This window comes from Ascoidea rubescens, assembly GCF_001661345.1.
Source record: "Ascoidea rubescens DSM 1968 unplaced genomic scaffold ASCRUscaffold_5, whole genome shotgun sequence".
Lineage (NCBI taxonomy): Eukaryota > Fungi > Ascomycota > Saccharomycetes > Ascoideales > Ascoideaceae > Ascoidea > Ascoidea rubescens.
Window position 1 is genome coordinate 398,826 of NW_017962917.1, and position 22,604 is coordinate 421,429.

The 22,604-nt window shown below is 32.2% G+C and overlaps 11 protein-coding genes across 11 annotated transcripts; 5 read left to right on the forward strand and 6 right to left on the reverse strand.

Annotated features, from left to right (window-relative positions):
* Positions 1-154: 154 nt before the first annotated feature.
* MOD5 (tRNA dimethylallyltransferase) lies at positions 155-1,570 on the reverse strand (the record flags this gene model as incomplete). Its single annotated transcript, XM_020190464.1, has 1 exon — positions 155-1,570. The coding sequence occupies one exon, from the start codon at positions 1,568-1,570 to the stop codon at positions 155-157; it is 1,416 nt and encodes a 471-aa protein (XP_020047777.1).
* Positions 1,571-2,040: 470 nt separating this feature from the next.
* ASCRUDRAFT_142510 (uncharacterized protein) lies at positions 2,041-2,687 on the reverse strand. The gene has a single exon (XM_020189186.1). The coding sequence runs from the start codon at positions 2,591-2,593 to the stop codon at positions 2,261-2,263; it is 333 nt and encodes a 110-aa protein (XP_020047778.1). The 5' UTR covers positions 2,594-2,687; the 3' UTR covers positions 2,041-2,260.
* A 1,467-nt stretch (positions 2,688-4,154) lies between these two features.
* ASCRUDRAFT_75482 (uncharacterized protein) lies at positions 4,155-6,766 on the forward strand. The gene has a single exon (XM_020193078.1). The coding sequence runs from the start codon at positions 4,376-4,378 to the stop codon at positions 6,665-6,667; it is 2,292 nt and encodes a 763-aa protein (XP_020047779.1). The 5' UTR covers positions 4,155-4,375; the 3' UTR covers positions 6,668-6,766.
* Positions 6,767-7,983: 1,217 nt separating this feature from the next.
* On the reverse strand, positions 7,984-9,675 carry ASCRUDRAFT_75483 (uncharacterized protein). Its single transcript, XM_020193079.1, has one exon. The coding sequence runs from the start codon at positions 9,471-9,473 to the stop codon at positions 8,097-8,099; it is 1,377 nt and encodes a 458-aa protein (XP_020047780.1). The 5' UTR covers positions 9,474-9,675; the 3' UTR covers positions 7,984-8,096.
* Positions 9,676-10,173: 498 nt separating this feature from the next.
* Positions 10,174-11,885, forward strand: ASCRUDRAFT_75484 (trans-sulfuration enzyme family protein). Its single transcript, XM_020193080.1, has one exon. The coding sequence runs from the start codon at positions 10,455-10,457 to the stop codon at positions 11,658-11,660; it is 1,206 nt and encodes a 401-aa protein (XP_020047781.1). The 5' UTR covers positions 10,174-10,454; the 3' UTR covers positions 11,661-11,885.
* A 200-nt stretch (positions 11,886-12,085) lies between these two features.
* Positions 12,086-12,565, reverse strand: ASCRUDRAFT_85753 (ribosomal protein P2; the record flags this gene model as incomplete). The annotated part of the gene is made up of 2 exons (XM_020194908.1): positions 12,086-12,455; positions 12,550-12,565. The coding sequence occupies 2 exons, from the start codon at positions 12,563-12,565 to the stop codon at positions 12,154-12,156; spliced, it is 318 nt and encodes a 105-aa protein (XP_020047782.1). The 3' UTR covers positions 12,086-12,153.
* Positions 12,566-13,338: 773 nt separating this feature from the next.
* On the forward strand, positions 13,339-14,508 carry RPL3 (60S ribosomal protein uL3; the record flags this gene model as incomplete). The annotated part of the gene is made up of 1 exon (XM_020193081.1): positions 13,339-14,508. One exon carries the CDS (start codon positions 13,339-13,341, stop codon positions 14,506-14,508), a length of 1,170 nt encoding a protein of 389 aa, XP_020047783.1.
* A 236-nt stretch (positions 14,509-14,744) lies between these two features.
* GPI2 (phosphatidylinositol N-acetylglucosaminyltransferase) lies at positions 14,745-15,748 on the reverse strand (the record flags this gene model as incomplete). Its single annotated transcript, XM_020191198.1, has 1 exon — positions 14,745-15,748. Exon 1 carries the CDS (start codon positions 15,717-15,719, stop codon positions 14,745-14,747), a length of 975 nt encoding a protein of 324 aa, XP_020047784.1. The 5' UTR covers positions 15,720-15,748.
* Positions 15,749-15,868: 120 nt separating this feature from the next.
* Positions 15,869-17,746, forward strand: PGI1 (glucose-6-phosphate isomerase). Its single transcript, XM_020191053.1, has one exon. It carries the CDS (start codon positions 15,935-15,937, stop codon positions 17,627-17,629), a length of 1,695 nt encoding a protein of 564 aa, XP_020047785.1. The 5' UTR covers positions 15,869-15,934; the 3' UTR covers positions 17,630-17,746.
* A 642-nt stretch (positions 17,747-18,388) lies between these two features.
* On the reverse strand, positions 18,389-19,913 carry RIM2 (Rim2p). Its single transcript, XM_020193082.1, has one exon. The coding sequence runs from the start codon at positions 19,702-19,704 to the stop codon at positions 18,496-18,498; it is 1,209 nt and encodes a 402-aa protein (XP_020047786.1). The 5' UTR covers positions 19,705-19,913; the 3' UTR covers positions 18,389-18,495.
* A 229-nt stretch (positions 19,914-20,142) lies between these two features.
* Positions 20,143-22,599, forward strand: MSI1 (Msi1p). Its single transcript, XM_020193083.1, has one exon. It carries the CDS (start codon positions 20,324-20,326, stop codon positions 22,196-22,198), a length of 1,875 nt encoding a protein of 624 aa, XP_020047787.1. The 5' UTR covers positions 20,143-20,323; the 3' UTR covers positions 22,199-22,599.
* The last annotated feature ends 5 nt before the right edge of the window (positions 22,600-22,604 follow it).

The window sequence follows — 22,604 nt, forward strand, 5'->3', positions numbered from 1 at the left end:
TTCAAGACCAGGTGGACTTTGGAATCCTAATCAACAAATCAGATTTGGTTAGATATAGTATAGTATATACCAGATATTAATAATTCAATTTTCCGGATTTTTAACTTTTAATTTTTTTAATTTTTTTTTTAAATAATTAATCGCTTTTGACAGTTCAATTAGAATCATTTAATGAATCATGTTCCATATTTTTCTTTTTCAACCATTCTTCATATTCCTTTTTTCTCTTTCCTCTATTAATTGTAGATTTATGTTTGTTACTATTTAAGTGAATTTTCCAAGTTTCCTCGCCAACTATTATTAAAGGATCGCCATTTTTCTGTTTACAAACATCACATTGATAATGTTTCCAGGTTGGCTTATTAAATTTTTCTTCATTAATTTGTATCATATCAGTTAAACCTTCTGGTGCTTGAGGTAAGTTGTAACTAGATTTATTGGCTAAAAATGTATCCATTATTTGTTGGGATCTAATTGTGATATTGGAGTTCCAATTATCGAGGTTTGAAGTGTCAAGTAAGAATATTAATCCACCATTTATGAAGTAATGTTTTGACTCCTTTGCAAGTTCAAAACAAAGGGTTTTTTTAATCCATTTAATTTGTTGTTTAGAGTATTGTCTTGTTTTTATTTTCATATTTTCCACTGATTGGTTGAATAACTTTTTAGCGATAACGTTGTCAATTTTTTTTTCACTTTGATTTGTATAATTTAACCAAGGTAAAAATTCTTTAAAGCCAATGACTTGCCAGACCCCATGTTGACAGTCAGGTTTTATAGATTTTGATAAATAAAGATTATATAATGAGGATATTTCATCTATTGCACCATTGTTGATCATGTCATCTACTCTATCGTCCAATCTTTGGTTTAAAATTGATTGGTTTGACCAGACCCAAAAGACTAGAGTGTTGAATCTTAAAGAGGATTCTGAGATTTGGTTTAAATTTTGTTGTTGATATAAATCACTTGTTTTTTTGTTAGTCAAAAGACAAATTTCTAAGGCTCTTTTAATTCTTCTTGTATCGTTGGGATGAAATTTCTGGGATAAAACTGGGTCAATTTCTTTTAGTTTATTAAAAATTTTCAGGGAATCATTTGATTTTAGTAAATTTTTTTCGTCAGTTGATAATTGATTATAAGTATCATAAGTATCAGATTTGTTGATGTTGAAAGTGTTTTCGTTATCGAATTGTGTGAGATTTGTTGTTATTGTTTTATTTTTGAATAGTAGAGATTGGAGATAATAATGAGTTCCACCAATAATTATTGGGATTTTATTAATTGAATGAATTTGGTTAATTTTAGATAGCGCTTCATTTTTAAATCTATGGATATTGTATTCATTGTCCCAGGGTATATGATTCATGATATGATGAGGTATTCCCTGTCTTTCGTTGATTGGATGTTTGTTTGTTATTAGATCTAAATCTTTATACATTTGCATTGAGTCAGCATTGATAATTTCGCCATTGTATCTTTCAGCTAGTTGAATTGAGAATTTTGATTTACCCACACCAGTCGTACCAACTATTACGATGATTTTTTTCTTTGAAGATGGTTCATTCATTATTAATCTTTTGAAAGAGTTTGCAAAATTCTTAATCATTCAAGTAAATAAGAAAAGTAAAATCAATTGTTTCTGATGATGTTAAAGGAAATGGAAGAATAAAAAACAACACAAAATAAAAAAATTATTCAGATTTTAAGTGCTTGTATATGCGTACGCGCGTCAATATGCAGTGTATTACATTGAATAAAGGTCGAAAACGAGAGATAAAAAAAAGAAATGATGTATATTCTATAAGAGATCTAATGTAGGTCTAGATATAAAAAAAAGCGTCGTAAGATGCTTGAGTGTAATAAATCGGATGATATAAAAAAAAGGTGTAGAAATAAATAAAATCAAAGGTAAAGTCTAATCCAAACCAGCAGATGTAAACCAATTAAGAAAAGAAAAAAAAGACATGGGGGACATAGGGAACCATAGGTTGATTATAAAACAGGTATTGTTTTTGGATATTAGAAAAAATGAGGATTCAAATGAAGGATATTGATTTGAATTATTGAAATTGGATTCTTTTAAATCGAAATATTTATAGATTCTGTTGGGAGGTAATGCTGTCGTTAGATTTTTCATTCAAAGTGATAGGCTCATCCTCAATGTCGTCAGAATTGATGATTTTTACTTGATCTAAAAACTCACTCATCTCTTGTATACTTTCGCACTCTTGGATCATATAATAGGCATTGTCGACCTTTAAATCGCTTGAATATAGTTCTTTCTCGTAAACACTGAAATCTTCGGTGATTTGGTCGTAATAGTCAATGGTGTATATGAAATTGTTGTTGGCAGTTGGCGACTCGGCGGATTCAGAACTGGTTGATGTTGAGGAGAGAAAGAACATGGTAGGTGGAACAAGTGAGACGTGGAGTAAAAACAGGAGAGGGAGAAGAAAAAAGAGAAGAACGATAGGTGGGCAAAAAAAGAAAGAGGCAGTTGAAGATAGATTAGGATATTTATATGTGAGTGGATCCAAATCAGGTGTTCGTTGGGCTGGAAGAATAGCGTTATAATGAAGAAATATTCCATTATACAGAGAGAAAAGAGAAACCTTATAGAAACCTTATAGAGAGGTGTAGCCAAATGAGGCCGAAAAGGGAAGAATTCCAGCGCTAGAGGTGGTGTTTATTTACCCCAGATTTCTGCTGGCCAATGGGAGGCCGCAGTTAGAGAAGAGCGGCAGAGCCGGGTAGCGGTTGTCGTGTGCAGAAGCCGGGCATGAAAGGAACAGGGAAACAAACGGCCATTTCCTGCTCTTCTCAGGGGTTTCTCTGTGGACCTCTCTTCCGCTGTTGGGAGCGAGGTCTGCAAAGGGTTGGGAGTTGGTCGCAGTGCATTTATCCTTCTGTTGGGTCTAGAACCGGAAGAACAGCAAACTCAAAGCACTATAAGATACTATGAGATACTTTAAGATACTTTGAGATACTATGAGATACTATGAGATGTAATAATCAGAATGCTTTGTTTCCAAGAGATGATGGTGTTGATATTACGTAGGGGTTATCAGAAAATAAAAATAAGCAAGCCATAAAGAGCAACTATGCATGCTCAAGCAGCAATCACTTCTATTTTGGACCACTATATAATGAGGTAACTGCTCAATTTTGATTTCTTTGATTTCTTTGACTTCTTCGACCTGTTCAGCCAGTTCAACTTTTTTTATTATTTATTTTATTTAAATGCCATGGAATATTATTGAACCATTTAATTGAAACAAAAAAAACCTTACGTATAACAAAAATCACTAAAATCAACTATTCCCACTGGATTACCTCCTAATACTGCTAAACCATGATCACACAGTAACCACACTAATTTTCTATATCCACATTTGAATATTGTGATACAGCATTATGTTTAGAGGGTGCTTATCAGCGAGGTGTATCAAAAGCGGCAAATTTATAAACCAAAACGTAAGGAGCATGTTAGTAATCATTATTTTAATTTGGAATTGTACGATAGATTTAAAATGGGGATCTCCAATGTTTTACTTTAAGATAGAGAACATGATGGTTTTCAAACAAAGAAGCCAAAAAACTTAAACTTTGAACAATCTTATTTTTTGTTTAAGATTTATCATTCAACAATACTCGACAGCTGGCAGGCCAATCAGTGCAACACGTCCGGTACTGCTAATCAAGAATAACAGAAAAGTGGAAACTTCTATTCTTTTAGGCTTGCGAATAAATTACAGTGCCAATATCGATTAGAGACCCTTAAGAGCAGTCCTCCAGCTAAAACGTGTTTCATCATACCAAGAGCTCCAGAAAATGACTGTCTGGATTCGGAAAGTGGGACTTAAGCTCACTACTGCGTGTGTACGCATGAATAGCGCAGCATGACTCAGAAAGCGTGTCTTGGCATGTGATCCGGCAGTCGGGTGCGTGTGCCGGAAATTCCACGGCCACAGCCCTGGATCTGGGGAGAGGTATATAAGCTGCGATTGCTGTCAGATCCAGCTCTTCTTTCTCTTGTTTCTTCAACTCTCGCTGTTCCACTCTCTTCATCTCCAGACTGCTGCTGCTTTTTCTTCTCGCAATCGAGACACATTTCCACACTGTCCTACTCCAGCTCATCGCATCTCCAACACTAACTGTATTTCGCCATGTCTGTTTTAAGTATGTATTTTGTTTTCCTCTGGTGCCGTATGCCTTCAATCTAAAATTACGATCTGGAGCATCGAATTTCACTCCTTTTTGCCCTATTTTCTGTTTGATCTGATCTTCCTTACTAACTTTTTATTATCTTCTTTCTCAAGACTCTACAATAGTTGATGACAACCAGTTGTTTGATATTCTACCATCTTTTCAGATGCATCAGACGTTTATAAACTCCCCAATAAACAAAAGCCCCCATAACTACTCCCAAAACAGCAATACATCCGCAACCCCCAATGAAGATGATTCCAACAATATGAATACCAATGCCATTACTAATACCAATACCAATGATAGTGATAATAATAACAATATCGATAACAGCCCTCATTTGATTCCATTACCTGATTATTATTCAATCAACAATGACAATCTTCATCAAGACAATAACTATCTCAACATTAACTATAATCCTCAAGCAAGAAGAATCTCAAATGCAAGCTCAATTAACACAAATACATCCTCAACTACAAACAATTATACATCCTCAACTACAAACAATTCATACAACTCTTATATTTCAAATAACTCATTAAATTCCATAAACTCCACCAATTCTACAAACTCACGTAATTCTAATTTCTCTAACATCTCTAACAACTCTGATACATCGGTTGAGTCAAATACCCCAGTTGATTTGCTTGACACTTCAATTAATTTTGACAAAATCCTTTCTTTGAAAAAATCAAATAACGCCTTTGTAAAACTATCCATAATCTTATTATCACATCCTGACAAAATCATCGAACTCAATAATGACGCAATTGTATATGGCTACGCATTGATCGAAAACATCTCCAAAAAACCAGTCAACTTTGATAATTTCTACATCTCCTTGGAAGGTCACATTGTAATTCAAAAATCAACCAACAAATTGATGACTAAAAACTTCCTCAAAATGGTGGATTTAAGTGCCTCCTGGTCTTATGGTTACATAAAACCTTCTTTAAATAAACTATCCTATAACTTTGGCCATTACCAAACAAACGTTAAAAACCCACTAACAAATAAATTAGAAACACACTATTTGGGCCTACCTTCAAACAGAATCCTTCTACCCCATATCAAATACAAGAAAAACTTCATCTTTAAAATCCCTTCTTCAAATGTCTTAGATAACTCTTGTCGTCACAATATCCTCAGCCATTTATCCTTACCTCCTTCATTTGGTGTCAATAACCATCAAGTTCCAAACTTCAGCGATCTAACTCCAAATATATTAACTGGTATAGACTACGTCAATAACCTTAATGGCTCAACTATTTTAACAAAAGATTACAACCACAACACTTGTGTTTATTACTCAGTCAATGCCAAATTAATTCAATCTCCAAATAATACTTCAAATGACTATTATACTCCTCCTGATTTAAGAGTCACTAAAAACTCTCAATACTACTTGAGATTTATTCCTATCGTTCAAAAAAATTCTTTAAATAACTCTATCAATTGTCTAAATTCAGATTTTAAAAATGCAACATCAACTGATCAATTGGACACCTTTTACAATTCTTTACTTGAATCAAAGGAAAACATTATTAAAATTTTTAAATATAAAGAAGAACAGGAGGAACAAAACAAAAATATTACCGATGATAATAAAAACTTTTCTATTAAAGAAGAGGCTTTAATGGCTCAAAAGGAATTAGAATTTTGTCAGTTGAAATATATGGATTTTTTCAATAATTCTCAACAAAATCCTTCTCATCCAAATCTTGATACTTCCAATTATACTACTACTTCAGAAGTCGAGGTTCACACTTCTAATAAATTATTTCAAAGAAAATCCCTTAAACTATCTAACGATCAGATTAAATCAATACATGCAACTATTGACTTACCAAACTATTATTTCCCTTATATTCACCCAAAGATTTTCCATAAAGCTAAACAATCTAAATATGACATCTCCGATCCAAATCAATTAAAGATATTTGATTTTAAAATTAATTTCCCTAAAGACTTGAAAAGTTTGCCCAAAGTTGAAAAAATTACTCTAGATTTTACCTCAATTACAGTTTCATCTATCAAATCTATTCCAATTAAACTTTCTCCTTCAATTTTCATGAATTCCTATCTTTTAAATTTTTCTAGAAATTTAAAAAAATTTGATGATGACTTTAAAGAATTAGATGATTCAATTACTAAAAAATTCCCAATTGATATCATTCATGCAATGGAAGCATTGCAAGCAATTAAAATTGAACAAGACAAATTCCAAATTTTAAATGTTGAACAATTCTCTTCATTTCAATCTCAAAATCAAAATCAAATTAATTGCTCAATTAAGTGGGATTTCAAAAAAAATATCCCAAACACTAAAACTATTGTTCCCAGTTTTCAAACATGCCTTCTCAGCAGGTTATATTATGTTAGTGCAAATGTTATTTTTGATAATAAGATGGTAATTAAAGTTCCAATTCCTGTAACTGTTAGTGCTTATTGAAATCAAAATTGAAAAATAAACAAACTAAAAAACGTCAAAATACTAAACAATAAATTTGTTCCAAAAAAATATTATAAAACTGATGAATTTTTTTTTTTCATTGTTATGTCCATATTCTTTTTTTTTTCTATTGGTATTATTTACTCGTTGGTTTTTGTTTTATTATTATATTTTATTATATTTTATTTTTTATTATATTTTATTTTTTTAATGTATTATATATTAAAATTATTTCCTATATAATTTATACCTTGCTTATAATATTTTAGCTAAAAAAAATCATATTGTAGTAATCAGTCCACAACTTCTTGATAGCAGTAAAGTTAAACACCAAATTTATTTTTTTCATTTTTTGTTCAAAATAATTTACTCTAAACTTATTTTATTACATAGATCATAAATATTACAGAACATACATTTTAAAAATTAATAAAACATGAATACAAAATTGTAGTTGAATTTAGAATTAAATGTGGAGTGAATTATTGAATCAGGGTATAAAAAATCCTCTGAACAAATCTTTTGAATAAATAAATTATTTGAAATTGCTGCTTGATAAATGATAATTATTTTTGTAAATTAATTGGTGGGATTAGAATAAATAAAAATTCAAAAAGATTGGTCTGAATAACAAAGGTTTCGAAATGATGAGAACTTTATTTTCCAGAAATTCACAAGAACAATAGAAATATGCAAGTTCTGAGCACTAAAGCGCATATATGCATTGGTATGTATGAAATTAGTTGCCGCTTTGAGATTTTTGTATATAAAAAGGAAACTGCCTTATTTCAACTTTTTCAATTTGTTTCTCTTATCCTGTTTTAAAATAAAAACACCTAGTTAAAAAAGTAACACTTAAAATTGATATTATTGATATCGCTGCAATTATTAGCTACCAAAACATCCTTATTTCTTTCTTCAAGTACAATATTTAAAGACACGACATTCACTATTTGTTTTCGAAGCAGTTTTTATTTCAAGATTATATCAATTCCCAGAATAAAAGCTAGATTGTCGAAGTGAAAATGCAAAAGATTATTTTTATTTAAAGAATGTGTGATGAGTTTTACAAAAATATTAAAATGGGCTCTGAATGAATTTATTGAACCAAATTTTAGCAATGTATCGCGCTTATGCTTGGTATTTGGCTTAATACAATTTACCAATTCAATTATACAGTTCTACATATTATAGAACTTCTACAAATTACAGAACATGACTTTAAAAAAATAATGTTTTATTAAGTTAAATTAAAAATATAAGATAAAGTATATGTAAATTATAACAGAAAAAAAATTCAAAAAGAAAAAGAAAAAGAAAAACACAAAAAAACCAAAATGAAAAGAAAAACTAATTAATTAATTAAAGACTAAAACCATGATCCAAATTCAAACCAATATATAAACTGTATTGTTAATATCAATATATTTTAAAATTCTTCAAAATCAACATCGACGTCTTGAAGTAATGGAGACTTTTTTGATGCATTTGAATCAACTGATGTGTTACTATCGTTATCATGTTGGAATAGCTTTTCAGTTTTATCATTAGGTCTGGAACATTCAATAACATTGTTACTATCTTCAGGGGTTTTCTTATTTTCATTATTCAATTCGTCTTTGGATACATTTTCGTAATCAGAATCGACTTCCATTTCGTTATCATTTTCAGTTACTCTAGTGGATTGTTTGATAGTATATTGTTTGATAGTAGATTGTTTGGCACTAGAATCAATTTCAACAGATTTATTGACTTTTATCTCGGGTTCTAACTTGGATTCAGTTGCTGGCTCAATTTCAGAATCAACAACTTTTTCATCTTGACTGATTGAATCCTTTGTGTTTGAAACATTGACATCAACCGGTTTTGAGCTTTCTTCAATAAAATTGATTGGAATTCTTATAATATTATCACTATTATCATTATTAGTAGCAGTAGTAGTGGTGGCAGCGGTATTAGAATTAGTGTTCTTAACTTGATCATGATCTTCTTTAGTATGTTGATTAAATTTAGACTTCAATTCATTCTCGGATTGAGTTTGCAAGTAATTTATCCATTGTTGTTGTGCTTTGTTGATTTTATTTTGAATTTCATTTGCCAATTTCTTTTCATTTACTACTTTTTTTTGATTAGGTTTTTCATCTGATCTTTTTGGAATAATCAACATCAATTTTGTTGAATTTGAGGTGTTAATGATTTTCCATTTAATTCCATCGACATTGAAACTATTATTATCAAGTTTGTAGTGCTTTTCAATGTCATCTTCCTCAGATGTAATAGTTAAATCATAGATACTGTTATTATCATTATCATTATTATTTCTGAAATTGTAGTTAAGCCCAATGTCTTTGCTTAATTTGATTCTCCAGTCATTGAATTTATTATCAAACTCGTCTTTGAAATTCAACTTGACCAATCTAGGATTGAATTCTTTGACAAATTCCAATGTGATGTTATCTGCGCTTTCATTTTGTCTGATATGTTTTTTGAATTTGTACTCATTGTTGATCAAGTTGACAAGGTTGAAGTAGTCTGATGGTTCCTCGTATTTAGGCTCATCTTTATAAAATATGTCAAATAAATTGGGATTTTTGTTATAGTATCTTGATCTCTGTCTTGGTGCTGGTCTTTGATTTGGAGTCAGTGTTCTGTATGGTAATGATGAATCAGTAAATGGAATAATTCTTGCAGGTCTGTTGCAAAGAGAAATTGGCAAGTAATCACAAGCATTGTCGTTTTCACCATAGGCATTGAGATTTGGATAACTAAAGATGTTATCACCAAATGGGTTGTAATTGTAGGACATTATTGTAAATAGAGTGTTGAGATTAGTTGTAATTGAGTGTTATAATTAATTGTTGTAATTGATTGCAATTGATTGCAAGATAGTATAGGAAAACAAGAGCTACTCACACCAATACAGAATTCTGTGTGTATTTATACCAGTCAAAACATTGGAGGCGTAATTTGTCATCAGCAACAACAGCACAGAGAGTATTTTCTGGAGCTTCCCCAGAAAAAATCAGAAAAGACAAGAAGGTTCTGGAAGCATTGTCCTGCTCAGAAAGGCTTTGTAGAACATTCTGGAAATGCATCCGCTTTGTACAGGTGTGATAAAGCCCTATCTGTATTAATAATGCTACCGAGCCCTAGCAACATTTCAAAGCCCTAGCTGGTCTTTGAGCAGTAAACACATGCGTGACTACCCGAAAAGAGCATGCATGCGGAAAAACAGTCAAGATAAACTTGGCCCAGCGCAGCGGATTAGTAAGAGCAAAATCGGACTTAACATCAACCCACCTCATTTGCTTGGTTTCTTTTTTCTGAGCTTATTGAACCGAACAATTAGGAAAAGTGGTGTGTCGCCACCACTGCGGGTGCTCTTATTTCTTTTTGTCTGTTAAATAAGGTTTGGAAAATGTTTTCTATTTCACAATTGCACGTTATCGCTCACAATTGAGAACAGTATATTTCGACTGATGATTAATACCAAGAGTGGATGATAAATTTTTTCTACGAATCACAGCTCCTTCCAAGTCGTGTTTGGAGCAAATGTATGTCGATCTGATGAGTTTATTCCGAGTTCTGTTATATAAAAAGAGTAGAATTACAGTGTAATTTAAAATTTTTCATTTTCATCTTCGTCTTCATCTTCACTTTTTCTTATATTTCAGCCTAAAAAGTTGTTTTCTTCTAAGCAGTATTTTGAGGTTTTTATCTTTATCCTTATCATTGAAAAAATCAATATATTCTTCAACACACAACCAATTTTAATTTACATTTCATAATGACTTTAGAAGAAATCGTTCCATCTACCCCAGAGTCTCAATTTGGTTTCGCAACCAAAGCCATTCACGTTGGTTCAGCTCATGATCCTCACTCTGGTGCTGTTATTTCTCCAATTTCTCTTTCTACAACTTTTGCTCAATCTTCTCCTGCAAATCCAATTGGCGTTTATGAATACTCCCGATCCCAAAATCCAAACAGAGAAGCCTTTGAAAAAGTTATTGCCTCTTTAGAAAATGGTAAATATGCTTTAGCCTTCTCGTCTGGTAGTGCAGCCACTGCTAATATTTTACAAAGCTTAGCCCAAGGGTCCCATGTCATTAGTGTTGGTGATGTTTATGGTGGTACTCACAGATATTTCACTAAAGTCGCAAACACTCATGGAATTAAAACAGATTTCACCAATGATATTATCACTGATTTGCCAAACTTAATTCAAGACAACACTAAATTAGTTTGGGTCGAAACCCCATCAAACCCAACTCTATCAATCACTGATATTTCAAAGGTCTCCCAGCTTTTGAAATCCATAAACCCAAATATATTCTTGGTTGTTGATAACACCTTTTTATCTCCATACATTCAAAATCCTTTAAACCATGGTGCTGATATCGTTGTCCACTCTGTTACCAAATACATTAACGGTCATTCTGATGTAGTGATGGGTGTCTTAGCAACAAACTCCCAAATATTATACGAAAGATTACTTTTCTTACAAAATGCCATTGGTGCCATTCCATCTCCTTTTGATTCATGGTTGGCTCACAGAGGTGTTAAAACTTTACATTTAAGAGCCTCCAGGGCCTCTTCTAACGCTTTAGCCATTGCCAGTTTATTACAAAATCATTCAAATGTTTTAGCCGTTAATTATCCAGGCTTAAAGACTCATAAAAATTACAAAGTTGTTCAAAAACAACACAGAGATGCCTTAGGTGGTGGTATGATCTCTTTCAGAATCAAAGGTGGAGCCAAAGGTGCTGCTAAATTTGTTTCCTCTACTAAAATCTTCACTTTAGCTGAATCCCTCGGTGGTATTGAATCTCTATTAGAAGTTCCAGCTGTGATGACTCATGCTGGTATTCCTGTCGCTGAAAGAGAAAAAGCTGGTGTTTTTGATGATTTGATCAGATTAAGTGTTGGTGTTGAAGATGAAAATGATTTATTACAAGATATTAAACAAGCTTTGGAGCTTTCCCAATTAAAATAGATTGGAATTTATTGACTGACTGATTTAATTTACATTTTATTTTATCCTGTTTATCTTTTTATCTTTTTATATTTCTCATTTTTCCTTTCTTTTCTTTTGTTTTTTTTTCGTTTATCTCACTATTTACCTTGGTTTTTAATCATGATCATAATTCTTTATAATATAATATAAACTCTCCATTTTTATTTCTCCCTGTTTGTGTTCATTTTTTTTTTTTTGCTTATATTTCATTTCAATAGATTACTTTTCAATAAAAATAATTTAAATTTTTCATATCTCTTAAATCGATAGTGTAGATTTAGTATTATACAAATTTTGAATTTTATTTCCAAATATATTGATTGGAAAAAAAAAGTGGAATCTATATTAAAACAATAAAAATTATACTTTAATACTTTTTTTTCATGTTTGTTTGACTGATATTCTGGACTTGCTTTCTTGTAAGTTTTAAAATAATTTAATTTATAACATTATTGAATTACTTATAAACTGCTTAATCAAACAAACCGAAACCCATGTCATCATCAGATTCTTCTTCAGATTCATCAGCTTCTTCTTCTTTTTCTTCAGCCTTATCAGTAGAATCGGTAGTTGTAGCGCCTCCAGCAGCAGATCCTGATGATCCACCTGGAACTGAAGACAATTTTGAATTACCTTCAGCAATTAATTCTTCAGGAGTTTTACCGGATACTTCATCTAAGAATTTATCTAATTTAGTTTCATCAATTTCAGCATTGACAGATTTTAAAACTTTTTTAATTTCTTTAGCTGTTGGGTTGGTGTTACCAGCAGCAGCTAATAATAAATAAGCAGCAATATATTTCACTTTAAATAATTTGAAAAAAAAAGGAAAGCAAATGATTAATTAGTATATTTGAATTAAAGTTACAATAAATATTTATCATTCTGTATTTGTTAAGAAATTGGAAATATCCATAAAAAAACAAAAAAATCTTGTTTCTCCATTTTCATTGAACTTCTGCAATTTATATTGATTATAAATATTTTAATAATTCAATAAATAAATAAAGGAAATTACTGAAATTTCGATTTCCTTTCTAATTTTAATTTTCATATCAATTTGATTTAGTTAACGAGCCAGTTCTTTCAGTGTTTAGTTTACCCATTGAATTAATTTTACTTGTGTGTAAAACCTCACTTTTAAATGAAATCGCTATATTATAATTTAGTAAATAACATAAAATTGACAATTTTCATATTAAATCCATAATTATGCTATTATTCGATTTAAAAGAACTGTTTTGCGATGTTTTAGCCTTTTGTGTTGAAGTATTGTAGAATTATTGTTTCCAATTTCTTAAGTGGAAGGTAGTAAACTGAAATGGGAACCAATTAAACTTACTTTTCTATTATTCTTGGTGATGATATTTCTGAAGTTGGTGGATAAGGTGAAAGATGGGTCTGTATCGTAGTTAGTTGTATCCAAATACTGTGCTTCAGCAAGTGAACACTATAAAGCCCTATACACAAGCACGTGCATGTATAGGGCTATTACACTTTTATTGCGTTTAGAAAATTTTCAAGCTAGAATTTCAACCCAATTAGTATGAGAATATAATCAACGCTTTGTGCAATACTATATTATATATTTTTTTGTTATTATATCTTGTTTCTTTTTAGGTAGAGGACTTCAGCACCACCGCAATTATATTCGATAATGTCTCACAGAAAGTACGAAGCTCCACGTCATGGTCATCTTGGTTTCCTTCCAAGAAAAAGAGCCGCCAAACAAAGAGGTACCATTAAAGCCTTCCCAAAGGATGATCAAAAGAAAGCAGTTGCTTTAACCGCCTTTTTAGGTTACAAGGCCGGTATGACTACCACTGTCAGAGATTTGGATCGTCCAGGTTCCAAAATGCACAAGAGAGAAATTGTTGAAGCTGTTACAGTTGTCGATACCCCACCAATTGTTGTTGTTGGTGTTGTTGGCTATGTTGAAACTCCAAGAGGATTGAGATCATTGACCACCGTCTGGGCTGAACATTTGTCAGATGAAATCAGAAGAAGATTTTACAAGAACTGGTACAAATCCAAGAAGAAGGCATTCACCAAGTACTCTACCAAGTACGCTAACAACGCTACTGATATCAAGAGAGAATTATTGAGAATCAAAAAGTACTGTACTGTTGTGAGAGTTTTAGTTCACACTCAAGTTAAGAAAACTCCATTAGTTCAAAAAAAGGCCCATTTGGCTGAAATTCAAGTGAATGGTGGATCCATTCCAGAAAAGGTTGATTTTGCTTACAACTTGTTTGAAAAGACAGTTCCAGTTGACTCAATTTTCAGTCAAAATGAAATGATTGATGTTATTGCTGTTACCAAGGGTCATGGATTTGAAGGTGTTACTCACAGATGGGGTACCAAGAAGTTACCAAGAAAGACCCACAGAGGTCTTCGAAAAGTTGCCTGTATTGGTGCCTGGCATCCAGCCCATGTCCAATGGACAGTTGCTCGTGCTGGTCAAAACGGTTACCACCACAGAACCTCAATTAACCACAAGATCTACAGAATTGGTAAGGGAACTGATGAATCTAATGGTGCCACTGAGTTTGACAGAACCAAGAAGACTATTAACCCAATGGGTGGATTTGTTAGATATGGTGAGGTCAAGAACGATTTTGTTGTTCTTAAGGGATCTATTCCAGGTATTAAAAAGAGAGTTATTACATTGAGAAAATCATTATATGTTGATACATCTAGAAGAGCCATTGAAGAAGTTAATCTTAAATGGATTGATACTGCTTCTAAATTCGGTAAGGGTAGATTCCAAACCCCAGCTGAAAAGAAGGCCTTTATGGGTACTCTTAAAAAGGATCTTGAAGCTTAAGTTTATTGATTATTAAGTAGTTTATATAAGATGAAGTAATTTATAACATTTGAACAACTTAAAGTGGATTTTATGTACGCGGATAGGATAGGATAGTAGAGTGTGAGAACATGAAGGGAATTGGAAAATTATTGATATGACTGTAGATCATTTCGGAATATAAATTGAATTTTCCAATGTTAGTTTATTATTTGATTTATTTTTGAATTTATTATTTAATTTATTTTTTCAATTGATTATTGATAGATTGGCTTTGCAGGATCCCAGGGACCTTGAAGTTCATTTTTAAAGTTTTGTAAATAAATGAAATAAAGAGGGAAAATAAACAAAATGAGAAAATTTAGGGAGAACCAAAAAACGATTAGAATCCAGATTGAATTTGAATGTTTGAACAAATTAAAGAAAAAAGCAGTTGATAGAATAAAGTAAGAAACGAAGAGGAATTTATTTGAGTTTTTGTGAGGACGAGATTTATTATAGATTCTCAAATGGTGTTGAAAAATCGGGTAAATTGATATAAACTGAATTGAGATTAAAATGAAACAAAAAACCTGGATGATTGAGGATAATCTTGAAGCTAGGACGATTAGGTTTGAGAATTGGATGTTGAAAGCGACAATTGAGTAAGTGTAGTTGTCTTTGTTTTTGTTATTATCTTTTGTATTGTTGCTGAACTGGTAGTTGTTTGTAAGGATGTTTAAAATGCATAGCCAGAAAGATAGAGCCCATATTGAGTCGCTGGATATCGAATTTGTCAATGATTTCAAGATGGGAGACAAACTCAAGAGGAAGGAGATAATAACGACAGACGACTTGAAGAGCTTGAAGTGGTCAATTGCATCAGCAGCAAAGCCAAAGGCGTTTGGATTGAGACGATAGAAACAGAGGTAGATGGTGATAGTGGCGAGTGTGACGCAGAAAGAGAGAAGAGCATTGTTGTGGGAGTAGGAATAGACAAAGAAGCAGTAGACCATCAAAACATTGCAGAGATGCAAGCTCACAAGACTGAAGTCGTTGGAGATGTTCCAGTAGCTGTATTTGACGACGGTGGAGTTCTTCTTGAGGCTCTTCAAGAAGAGGGCCCTGTCGATGTAGTTGTCGGGATAGTTCTGCTTCAAGTAGAGTAACTTCCGCCACTCATTCTTGATGCTGCGCGAGCGCGCCCGCGACTTGAACTGCAACGAAAAGGAGTCTTTGCGTCGGCGCTGCATGCTTTTCCGGCACCACACGCACCACACGCACCACAATCAGCAGACGCTTCGACCTCTTCTGACGGCACGCACACGTGCGCCCGAACACGTGTGCTGCGCTATAAATACGGGCGGCTGCTGCTCATCTCTTGTTCTCCTGTTCTTATCTATTTGCTTCCTCTTTTGCTGCCACCGCTGTCTCTCTGCTAAGTGCTGCTGCTCAATTGCCTCTTTCCATGTCCTCCTCCTCCTCTTCTTTCGATTTGTCCACCAGCTTGCCCTCCTGGTCTGTCTTGCAGGGCTTGAAAGACGCCCTTCCTGACAACTTCTCTATCGCTGACCAGTTCAAACAGGACCCTGCCAGAATTGCCAATTTGTCCAAGACCTTCTCTGTCGATGATCCTGCCAACGACTTGAAAATCAAGATCCTCTTTGATTTCTCCAAGAACCTTGTCACAAACGACATTCTAAAGAACTTGTTCAATTTGACTGGCGAGTCCCATGTCGACCTCTTGAAGGACAAGTTGTTTGATGGTCAGCACATCAATTTCACAGAAAACAGAGCTGTCTACCATATCGCCTTGAGAAACACCAACAAGGACAAGGCTCTCTTTGTCGATGACAAAAATGTGTCAACTGGCGTCAACTCTGTCTTGGACCACATGAAAGAGTTCTCTGATTCCGTCAGATCTGGTCAATGGAAGGGTTACACCGGAAAGAAAATCAAAAATATTGTCAACATCGGTATTGGTGGTTCGGATCTAGGTCCTGTCATGGTCACCGAAGCTCTTAAGTCGTACGCTTCTCCCTCTGATTTAAATGTCCATTTTGTCTCAAATATCGATGGCACTCATGTATCCGAAGTATTGAAATATGTAGACCCAGAATCAACCTTATTCTTAATTGCTTCAAAGACTTTTACAACCGCTGAAACTATCACAAACGCTAATACTGCTAAAAACTGGTTTTTGAAATCCTTACCCCAAGAGGCAATTAAAAACCATTTTGTCGCTCTATCAACAAACAAATCCGAAGTTGAAAAATTTGGCATAAATCCTAAAAATATGTTTGGTTTTGAAAATTGGGTGGGTGGTAGATACTCAGTTTGGTCCTCAATTGGTTTATCCATTTGTTTATTCATTGGGTTTGACAACTTTTTAAAATTCCTCAAGGGCGCTGAAGCCATGGATCTTCATTTCTTGAACACTTCTTCCTCCTCTCAAGATAACATCCCAACCTTTGGTGCTCTACTATCAATCTGGTACAACAACTTCTACAATGCACAAACTCATTTAGTTGCTCCCTTTGATCAATACTTGCACCGTTTCCCTGCTTATTTACAACAACTCTCCATGGAAAGTAATGGTAAATCCGTCACAAGAAAAAACATATTTACAAATTATCAAACAGGTACAATCTTGTTCGGTGAACCTGCAACCAATTCTCAACACTCCTTCTTCCAATTGGTTCATCAAGGTACCAAGTTAATTCCTGCCGACTTCATTTTAGCCGCCAACTCTCATAACCCCGTTGAAAATAATTTACACCAAAAGATGTTAGCTTCAAACTTTTTTGCCCAAGCCGAGGCCTTAATGTTAGGTAAAAATGAAGACCAATTGATCAAAGAAAACACCCCTGAAGATTTAATCCCACACAAAATCTTCAAGGGTAATAGACCAACAACCTCAATTCTTTGTGAAAAGATTAACCCTGAAACTTTGGGTGCCTTAATCGCTTACTATGAGCATGTCACCTTTGTTGAAGGTGCTGTTTGGAATATTAACTCTTATGACCAATGGGGTGTTGAATTGGGTAAAATCTTAGCTAAAGTTATCGGTGAAGAACTAAATGATGCAAAGCCTGTTGATTCTCACGATCCTTCCACTCAAACTTTAATCAACACTTTTAAACAATGGTCAACATTTTATTAATATATTATATTGCTTTTCTTTAAAATCTCTGTTTTTTTATCTTTTCTCATGTTTCACACATTTAGTTTAGTTTTGTTTTGTTTTCTTTCACTTTTTTTCTTTTTATTTACGTTTTTCAAAACAATAAAATATTTATAACGACAATCAACAATATATAATTTCAACACCACTTTTATTTATACACCTATATAAATAATAATACATGAATATGATTAAATTGAATCTAAACAAAGTAATAAATCAAAAAAAAATTTGAAATCAAAAATAAATAATAAAACAAAAATTTAAATTGTGATAATTCACAGTATATCGATCGATTATATAAATAAAACTATCAATAGCAAATTATTACTATTTATTTATATTGTTGATACATTTTACTATTCACAAATCTATACAGATTATATCCAAAATCATTAATATCAACACTTAATGACAGATTAACTAATAAAAAAAAAATTAAATATTGTTAAGTTTTTTATCAACAAGACTTCATTTTATTACTTAACAATAATCATTCTTATTATATTACCTTCTGCTTATTTTTGAATTGAACAAATTAAATAGTAGAAGTGGTAATAAAAACTTTCAATAATAAAAACACCATAAACTTGAAAAAAAAATAAATATCCGAAAGCTTCATAAGACAAAAACAAAAACAAAAATAAAAAAATAATAAAATATACAAAATAATTAATAAGAAATAAAAATTAAAAAATTAAAAAAAAAATATTTAGTGAAAAAATTAAACAGGATTATGATTTATTTACATGATCAAATTAACACATAATACTTAAGTGTGGATATAGAGATGAAATTTGAAATGACTTGATAGATATTGGAAAGGAGACCTGGAAATCTAAAGATTAAAATTTAGATAAAAGCTTGGTGACAACTTCCCATGTACCAAACATAATAATACTATTGGGAACAGTTCTTAATAAATGAGGAGTTAAACCACCATACATACTTACAAAACCTTCTTCTTTGACAACTAGTCTGAAACATTGAACAATTCCAGTATATTTTGGTGAACCATTTTCCATAGGAGCTTGTCTTAATCTTGTTCTGATAACTTCATGAGGATATGTTATCAAAGAAGCAATAAATTTGGCAAAACCTGCAGAACCAGATCTTTTACCCCATTCGACAACTGAGTCCCAATTGGATTTTTCATAATTGGGATTATTTAATGAATTTGAATTTTTTGAATTTTTTGAAATTATCAATTTCATTTGTTCATAAAGAACCCATTGTAATATTCCCTCAACGGAACCTAAATAGGAGGCACTAAGACCTTTATAAAGACCTTTGATACCTTCCAATTTCATGACTTTTCTGAAGCAATCATAGGAGTTTCTATATTCTCTTTGGAGAGATGAGCTTTTTTGATCCAATTGTAATCGTGTTTTAATCAACCAAATTGGATTGGTTAAAGTTGAAGTCCAAATACCAGCATTAGCAGCAGACAATAAATGGATCCATGTTGCTTCTTGACTGTTATTGAAATTTGTTTTAATAAAATCTTTTGTAAGACCGTAGGTAAAGAAATTTATAGATCTTGCAGGAATTACACCCACCAAATTTGGACCCAACCCTTTAAACAAAGATCTGAAACCTTCTAATCTGTAAAGATTATTGATGATACTAAAAGTGTCTTTTAAATGTGCTCCTGCACTAAGGACTGGATTCGAGCTATGAAGTGAACTTGAACTTTTGTAAATGTTCTTGTAAACGTCCGATTGCAATCTCGTCTTCACAACATCAAATGGACAAGTAAAAACAGCTCCTGTCATACCACCAACGCCACCAGCAACAAAATGTACCCATGGCTTTACAGTTCCTTTCGACACATCTTTGGTCTTTTCACCAATATTTTTCTTAGTATCGATGATTTCGAATTTGTTAACAGTAGGCGACGGTTTCAAACCAGCTAGGTAAGGAAGTAATTTTGCGTCTTTTAGACTCGATGATTTTTCATCACTAACAAGAAAAGGAATCGAGGCTTCAGCATCATGCTCAAACTTCTCTAATCTTAGCAAGTTTTCATTTGACAAACCCTTTTGCATTGACATTTTCTCTGGTGTATTTCAAATATTACTAAAAATCTTCAGTTAAAAACGTTTTTAATGTTGCTCTGTAAAAAATTTGCTATCCCTTTATAGTATCTTGTATCCTACCAGTGATAACCTACAAAGATAAGCTTAATAAGTCTTGTTGTTCATATATCTAATAATACAATAAAACAAAGAAAAAATAGAAAGAAATAACAAAAATAACAAAAATAAAAAATAGAAAATAAAATGAATAAATTCCAAATATTTATCTCAAAAGTTATCACTCCAAAGAATCGCTACAACTGAAATTTTTTCCACAGAAATTTGCACGTGCACCGAGGCATCGGATATTGTGTTCGTTTGTTCGCCGCGCGCCAAACGAACTTTTTTCAGAGCCACAGCGCTGTTTGGGTTTTTTTTGACTTTGGCAGCATTTCCAGCACAGGCAGCACAGGCAGCATCTCTCTCACTACTTTGCTTTGTTTCTACCCACAAACCAGTTGTTTGACATTGGGCTGTTTGGTGTATGCTTACTTCCTCTTTTTTGTGTGTCTGTTAGTGCGTTTTTTGGCGATTTTAAAGCGATTTTATGCTATACATAAGTAGCAGATTTAAATGATTAGTCGCTGTCTCAACAATGTCCCATGAAGAAGATATACAATTCATAGGCATGAAGACTTCTTCTAGTGAGGGAGCTCTTCCAGATATAATTGGACTTGATTCAAGCTCCACTTCGCCAACTTCCCTGGCTTTTGTTGATAATTCAACTATCAATTCAAAAATTAAGAAAAATGAAAGTAAACAGTCAAATCAACCAAGCATATTTGCTTACTTGAACAGTAACAAATTCAATGGAAGAATCTCCAAAGAAAGTAATGCAAGAACTGATCAGGGATCTGATTTGGCTAATGGCTTGCAATCAAAGAACTCTTCAGTTGCTTCAAAACCAGAAACAATTGAAATTGATGATCCTCATGAAATAAATGATATCACAATGACCAGTCCAACAATTGATAAAGAGGTCCTTGATGTTCAGGATAACGATAACCATAATGAATATGATAATGATTCAAGCTTGCTTATAGACTCAAAATCTCAAGAAGAGTATCAAATTTGGAAGAAAAATTCTCCTTATTTGTATGATTACTTGCAAACTTTTTCCTTAGTATGGCCTTCATTAACTGTTCAATTTCTTCCTGATTTTGAAAAAGTTGAAATTAATAACATCAGCCTTTCCGAAAATTATGATCGTAACATTAATGAAAAAAATGACAATTTAAATAAAACTAAAATCAAACCTAATAACAAAAGTACCAAAACTAATAACCAGGTATTCAAAAAAAAATTTCGATTATTATTTGGCTCTTTTTCTTCTAAAGTTTCATCCGAATTCATTCACTTTGCAGATTTTACTACGTCTGATCTAAGTTCAAAATTTATCTCTATTGAACATTTTGATCCAGAGAAAAATGAGTTTCTAAACAGTAATATAAATAATATAACTAACTCCAGTAGCTCAAATAATAATAGTGCAAATTATCTTTTTAAAAAAATTACAGTCAATCAAAAGATTTTAAATAAAGGTGATATTAACAGACTAATTTATATGCCTCAAAAACCAGATATAATATCCTCTATTAATGATTCTGGCAAAATTTATCTATTTGATAGAACAAAGCATTTCAGTAAACTAAATAGTACTTTTGAGAAATTCAAACCTCAAATGATTTTGGATTACCATAAAACCGAGGGTTACGGCTTATCTTTTAATCATCACAAAGAAGGATATTTGCTTTCTGCTTCTCTGGATGGAAATGCCTGTCTTTGGGATATCAAAAGTACTTTTTCTCTAAAAAATAATACAGTGGATACACCATTAAGTGTGGTCAAAAACTCACATCCTGGTGGTGTAAATGATATCAAATGGTTATATTCTCATGACTCAATTTATGGTTCTGTTGGAGAAGACAATTCAATAAAAATTTTCGATATAAGACTACCAGTTCTTAATGATAGTAAAAGATCTACACCCTCAAATAACTCATATCATAATAGTGGAATTAATTCTTTATCCTTCAATTTTAAAAATATGTTTTGTCTAGCAACTGCTGATTCTGATGGTTTAATAGCGATCTGGGACTTGAGAGATTTTTCAAAACCCATATATTCTTTAAAAAACGCTCATAAGGGGTCAATTTCTACCATAAAATGGAATAATAATCTTGGTTCCATATTGGCTTCAGCTGGTCAAGACGACCATAGAGTCAAACTCTGGGATATGGCTCAGATGAACCCAAATAACGATACTTCAACTATCAAAGATTATGACCAGGGCTTTACTGAGCCCATAGATGATAAAACTTTTAATAGAGAATTGTTATTTATTCATGGAGGACATATGAGTGGTGTTAATGATATATCCTGGAATCCCAACGATGATTGGATGATTTCCTCTGTGTCTAATGACAATTCTTTGCATGTTTGGAAACCTTCAAAATCCATTGTGGAATAATTATAAAAAACTTAATTGATAGATTTTTCTGATTTAACTAAATCATTTTGTCAAGAGTTTATTTCTAATTTAATATTAACTGTATTTTTAGCTACTCTTTTAGTTGTATCAATATAAACCATTTTTATAATTATATTTGAAGAATGTTTTATATTGAAGGAATTTATCAGAAAAGAAGTCTCAATGTGTAGAATGATTATAAATAATTGAGACAAATTGAAAAAAAAAAACATTGAAAAACGATAGAATTAAAATAGAAATATAAAAGTAAATCAATAACACAAAAAAACAAAATAATGGATGAAAATGAAAGACAAAACATAGATAATAAAAATGAAAATATAAAATATAAAATAAAATATAAAAAAATATGAAAAACGAACATAGAAAATAGATAACAGGAAAA